Source organism: Sesamum indicum, linkage group LG2, assembly GCF_000512975.1.
Source record: "Sesamum indicum cultivar Zhongzhi No. 13 linkage group LG2, S_indicum_v1.0, whole genome shotgun sequence".
Taxonomy (NCBI): domain Eukaryota; kingdom Viridiplantae; phylum Streptophyta; class Magnoliopsida; order Lamiales; family Pedaliaceae; genus Sesamum; species Sesamum indicum.
In genome coordinates this window covers 17,211,371-17,218,135 of record NC_026146.1, presented here as the reverse complement: position 1 = coordinate 17,218,135, position 6,765 = coordinate 17,211,371, and the positions used below count along the sequence as shown (strand labels likewise).

The 6,765-nt window shown below is 35.4% G+C and overlaps 1 protein-coding gene across 1 annotated transcript; it reads left to right on the top strand.

Annotated features, from left to right (window-relative positions):
* LOC105156539 (putative NAC domain-containing protein 94) lies at positions 2,755–4,872 on the top strand. Its single transcript, XM_011072698.2, has 3 exons — positions 2,755–3,414; positions 3,610–3,911; positions 3,985–4,872. The coding sequence occupies exons 1-3, from the start codon at positions 3,234–3,236 to the stop codon at positions 4,708–4,710; spliced, it is 1,209 nt and encodes a 402-aa protein (XP_011071000.1). The 5' UTR covers positions 2,755–3,233; the 3' UTR covers positions 4,711–4,872.

Sequence of the window (6,765 nt, the reverse complement as noted above, 5' to 3'; positions counted from 1 at the left end):
CTGCCCCCGGCCCCCAAAATAATTGATAAGTCATATCACACGTATACTTAATAATTTTCAAAATAATACGTATATATATACGAGTGTACGTACATAAAAGTTTACAATAAATAATTGGTGTTAGACAATGCGTCACATTAAAATAGAGCTAATTTTGTACTAATATCGTGGTCAAAGCACATGCGCCAGCTAACTTTCACTCGACATCGTACCCGTATATATTGTAATTAACTTTGAACGGGTGTAGTATTTAATGCTTAACATATACCTCGTAGCTGAGATGCAATAAAATTAGAATTTACACCACACTTACATTGTTTCAATTGATTTGCATTTTGAATAATAAGATATGACACTAATTTAGATTGCACTACAAAAAGTAATGAATTATTCTCTATATTATAATAATCACGACTTAAAAATTATAATAAATCAATACTATCCATCAAAGTCAAACAAAAATAGTATAAAAAAAATTAAATTTTAACCACAGTTGATAAACATTTGTCATAATTATAACTAGAACCAAAATATTTACTATGAGTTTAAAAGTGACTATTAATGTTTTTGCTTCACGTGCAGAAGAAATGGCTAATACCCGTGCGCAGTTGTAGTTAATCACTACAAGAAAATTATTCAATAACAATGAAAAAAATTAACGTCGAGATAATTAATTAGCAAGCAAAATTCTCATTTTTAATCTATATTATCTAATTAGACATTTACTTGCTAATGAATTTAGCAAGAAAAATTAATTTGCTAAGCAGTTAGCAACTAACTATTTAAAAGATATATTAAATAATATAGATTAGTAAGGAAAGTTTTATTTTCTAATTAGTTCGACGCTGATTTTATTATCAAATTTTTCTTAGATATTCATCATTTTTCTTGTACTGAATTTAGTATTTGCCGTATTTTTCACTTTAATTTCTAATTTTGGTTGCCTTTTAAGCTAAAAACTTTACTAATCTTGTTTTATATGTCTTTTTTATGGCGACAGTGAATGCGGAAATGAATTAATTACGCTTTAAATTAAACACAAATGTACTATCTACGGGTGATGTGCCTACCCCTTCAACTCTTGTTTATTACAATAATTGTTCTTTGATTTTCTTGATTTTAACTGTTAATCTTAAATTCTTAATATTAGAATATATATATATATATATATATATATATTTATATAAGAGAACGTGTTAGTTGAGTTAATTAATCCCTATTTCTCTTTTTCTGCAAATGCTTAGACTCGAAGTCACAAGGTTCCCATGTGTGCCCCTTTATTAGTTAGACTAACTACAGTAGATGACAAGAGCTTTGTTAAATAATCAAACAAAAAGACCAATAAGGAGGGGCAAAAAAGGGACTAAATGCATTATTTCTTTTCATAATTTAGGTCATTTTTTTTTAGTTTTTTTTAACTTTTTAAAGTAGCGCATGGTCCCATATTTTTTTAATTTTCACAATTTCAATCTTTTTTCGCTGGAGTTCACCTTCGTCGGCTAGAAGGGTTAACTTCAGCAAAAAAAAAAAAAGGGACTAAAACCTCAAAAATTAAAAAGATATAGGACCAAAATGCTAATTTAAAAAGTTAAAAGAATAAAGATGCTAGCAAAGATGAGCCAATAAAAATAATAGGCCCAATTTTAGTACGTGAGAAGTAATCCAGTTTTCTGACAAAAGGTGAACTCCAGCCAACAAAAAAAACTGAATCGTGAAAATTGAAAAAATATAGGCTAAACGACCACCATAGAAAGTTAAAAAGAAGAAAACATTGAATAACCTAAATTACATAATAAAAAATGCATTTAAACCCAAAAATACATAGATTGAATAGTTGTATTGCATATTTATTGATATTAATATAATTATATAATCACCTTTTCTATAAAAAATATAAAAAAAAGGTGTACATATATATTTGTATAAACAAATTACAAGGGTAAAAATGTCATAGGCTTGGGATATTGGGGTGGCTATCTACAAGGGCAAGAATCCCTCATCAAACTTGGGGTATTTGGGCAGCTAGAAAAGCAAAGGGCAATTACGTAATTAACAGACATGAGGTACAACAATCTTCTATCCTTGCCTAGAAGTCAACCTGATCAATTAGCAAGTTTTGATATCTGAAAGAGAGGTATATATAATCATGTCCTAAATCATGTAAAGAAACAAAAGGAAATTACGAAAGTGCCCCAAGTATATATAGTTTCTGAAATACTCCTTTGATTATTGATCTGTGGTCCATTAATCTATGTCTAATCTTTAATTTACTTACAGCTCAGAGCATCTCTAACATATTATTAAAATCTGACAAGTCAGTGGAATAGAAGGTTGGGAATGGAATAGAAGTGGCATTTTTGGATCCTGAGACAGTACTGACTAACTGGCTGACTCCTCTCAAAAATTAAATTCTGAGACTATAGTCCTCATGGGAATTTGACAGTTGAATATAATTTTGAGCTCTTGCATGGGGAGGTGGTGATGGTCCTCATTTCCAAGTCAATTTTCAAACACCACTCATCAATATATTGAAACCAGGCATTTTTAGAAGCTTGCTTTGTCTTTACATGATCAAAGATAATTAATAAGACATGGAACATAAATTAATTTTAATTACATCCTAATCTCCAAGAGAGCTGACTAATTAAGGTTTGGTTCATGAGTCATAGCTATAGGATTCAGTGCATATGTATGTGTGTGTGTATATATATATATTTCTTGACTTGGGGTTTTCTTGGTAGTTGTTCTTGAGGGCTTGCCCTAATTAAGCTTCCTTTGGCAGATAACGCGATTTTCTTGTGAAAACAAGCTCCTTTAAGTCACCAGAAAAGGCGGCTGATCCTTCGGAGGCAGACTCCTCCTCGGGGCACAAGCCGTGTAGCTTCATCATATTAAGGGAACTAAAGTGTTGAAACTTGGCCTCACTCGTTTGAGTTCATCTGCTTGGGACTGCATGCTTTTAGGTCACTCCATTGTTCATTTTAATTCATAGTATGGCTTTTTGTATTTAAGGGTTTTAGTTCTGAAGTTGAAGATTTTCAGGTTCCTGTTTTGTTTGGTATGGTTTGGTTTACACATTTGTAGCTAGTGGAATCTTCTGTGGCTAGACAGATACAAATCCATTGTTTACCTGTCTTTTTTAAGAAGAAAAGCTATAAACCCTCTTCTGTAAACTTGCTTTCTTGAATTTGTGTGTGTCTCCAAATTACAAGATCTTGTTTGAAAGTGAAGAAATGGAAGAGAGAAACGAGAACGATAAAACGGATGAAGTTATGCTGCCGGGGTTCAGATTTCATCCCACTGATGAGGAATTAGTAGGGTTTTATCTAAGAAGGAAGATCCAGCAGAAACCTCTCTCCATTGAACTCATCAAGCAACTTGATATCTACAAATACGATCCATGGGATCTTCCAAGTAAGAAGATAGTCTTCGACATATTGCTTGAAGGATTTTCAGTTGTATTAACTTCTTCTACCTCTCTCTCTCTCTCTCTCTCTCTCTCTCTCTCTCTCTCTCTTCTAGCTATGCATCTTCATGTGCATCATGATCTGTATAGAATATGAAACCTACTAACTTGTATTTGGTCGTGTTCATGTTTTCTTCAACTAGAGTTGGCAACTACTGGAGAAAAAGAATGGTATTTCTATTGTCCGAGGGACAGAAAATATAGAAACAGTGCACGGCCCAACCGAGTAACGGGAGCTGGATTTTGGAAGGCCACAGGTACCGACCGGCCTATCTACTCCTCTCAAGGTTCAAAATGCATTGGCCTGAAGAAATCCCTTGTTTTCTACAAAGGTAGAGCAGCAAAAGGAATTAAAACCGACTGGATGATGCATGAGTTTCGACTACCCTCAGTTTCTGACTCAGTTTCACCTAAGAAATACTTGGATAAAAACATTCCAGCAAATGTAAGTGTAAATCTTGAACTTTGTTTCTTGAATCTTAATGTTCATTGTGGACTGATAAATCTTTGTTTTCCAGGAAGCATGGGCGATATGTAGGATTTTCAAGAAAGCTAACTCGAGCACACAAAGGGCTCTTTCTCATTCTTGGATTTCTCCAGTGTTTGACACAACTATATCTGATATGACAATGAACCCTCCTCCAGCTAACAACATTCAGTTCAGTTCTAGCAGTTTAACAATGTCGAACAAGACAAATTCACTCGTTTTCTGCAACGATATTGAGTCATCAATTGCGAGTTTCTCTCCCATTCATTTCTCAGCCTGCAAACCAGCTTATCAGATGGGAAATAAACCTTGTCAAATGCCTTCAGATGGAGTTAACCTAACCACAAGCTCCACAATTTCATCCACTGAGATGTCGCGCCTACCAGCTCAAAACTGTGCCATTAATGATGCTTCCTCTTTGTTGCTAGACATGCCATCAAATTCCATCTTTGGAGAATTTGTAAAGGGCACAGAGAACGTCGATTTTGGCACGTTTCACGAGCAGTGCAATGAATTCTCAGCCACGGTGGCTGAGAATTTGCGACAAAATCTTTGCCATGGAGAGGAGGCAGTGCTGGTGAAGGACCAGAATGTGGAGCATTTAGATGATCAGTGGGGGACAATAAGGTCAGTCGGATATCCTTATAGTTACCCGTTGAGCTTGCCTGATGCATGGAAGTCGAATTTGCTGTGGGATTCTTCACCTTGTCCTAGTGAACTATCCACTAGTTATTCTACTAACAAGTGCTATACTTGAGTACTAGAGGGCACTCTAATTTTAGTTCAACATTCAAGTTTTGTACGGTCTAGTGTCTTTCTTTCTTCCTTTCTTAATATTAATGTCACACTAGTATTTTGGTAAGATGTGATCAGATTGTACTGTAGAAGTTAAATCACTTGAAATACTTTTAAGTTTATCATTCTAAAGTTCAAAGCTTTATATCATACAAATTATTTCTTACAGACAGCATAAGTTACTGAGACGACTTCTTGAATATTTCTTGTACTAGTTTCAGAAGATCCAATGAGTTGGTATTTTAGTAGTTAGCAGCGACGTTTATTTGTGCAATTCTTTGGGATTCTTGCTAAACTTCACCTGCATGCCTGCAGCGGCTTTGACCAAAAAGAGCATATTTCAGCAAGTTATCCTACTCTTTTGTCCTTCATTGCTGCTAATTGAACATTTTAGGAATAAGTTGCCCTGTCCAAACATAATAATCAGCCGACAAATTAATGACCTTGTTCTTGTGAAAAAGGAAACCTAATCCCACCAAACAATTATTTTCTAGAACACTGTCAGATTCATCTTCAATAAGGACAAAAAGGAAAAGGGCAGTATGTCTCACCATATTAATTGAAGCTAATGCAAGAGTTATTCACTGGAAGGGGCGAAAAAATGCTTGGGCTTGAAGACTACATTTTAATTATGTATGAAACCAGCTGATGGGCTGGACCACACTTCCGATGTAAGTTGATAGATGGGTTGGTGGTCAGCTCAATAAGTTCAATGGAAATACGCTGAACACTTGCAAGACAAGGACTCAGGCTAAGTCCCCTTATGAGCACTCCGATAATTAAGTTCGTCAGAGAAAATATATTATCAAAGGTCGGAACTATAGTGTAATAAATGACAAGATAAGATACACGAAATTTTCATAAACAAGGAATATTTATACTCCCCACAATGTAGAGACACGATGTGAGAATCATCCATATTATGCCATGTGTCTCGCATCCCCAATAGCTAGGGAGGTGATGGGCCTTGGGCTGGGCCACTTCCAAACCAAGCCTTTCTTAAGGGCCCTTAGGGACCCAACCATTGGGCATTTCGCAGATGAATATATTTGGCCCCACATTAAAATCGTATACTATATGACAACTAATAAAGAACCTGCATAGAGGAAGATTTAACAAACAATAAAGGATTACACCTTAGATACAACTTCGTCAGTAAGAAGGTGACTTTCTTGTTGATATCTTTCTTGATATATTGATGCTTGTTGGAAAACCCTCCAGAATTGTTTGCGTTATGATGCCTAGGAGGGGTCAAATTTAAGTTCGCTTCTGGGCTGATTATTATGAAATGTCAAGTAGATATTATCTACATGCAGTGATCAAGTCTCCTTATGTCAGTCTCTCTCTCATTTTATGATCTTAATTTACACTAAACGAGAGATCAAGAAAGAACTGTGTGGGATGCTAGAAGTATTTAATTCGATTGAATCCATGGGAGATCTCGAGTCCAAGTCGTTGGATTGTTCCTTATGGAACATAGCACCTTGTGTAGCTGTTGCTGGATTTACACATGAAAGAACCAAGAATTCTGATTACAGCTGATAGATGCCTTGAGAGATTGCCGGGCCCTGATAAAAGATACACTCTTACCACGATAGGACCTTGACAGGGTCGCCAAGATCAGGAAAGAGTTGGGATTACAACCCCAGTTTGATGCATGCAAGAGGGCATTTGTTCGACAAATCAGGGACTACTACTCTGTTGCCCCACTAATATTATCAAAGGTAGTGTTGGCTTTGTCTCAAATGATTTTCACCTCCGTTATAAACCTGAGAGTTGAGATTATGCAACTTGAATGGGTTTTCGTTTTTTCAATAGAAGTACTTTAGTTCTCAAGAACTCCCCTTTACAGAGACAGCAACTGCAAGTGAAAGGGATACTGCTTGACTTTTGACTGATTGCATCATAGAAACAACAGAGCATAGTCAGCATACTTTCTTCCTTCTTGAAAGTATACTACAGAAAATCAGAGATTGTTTGTCCAACAACAGAATCTAAACAAATTTGCACTATTCAT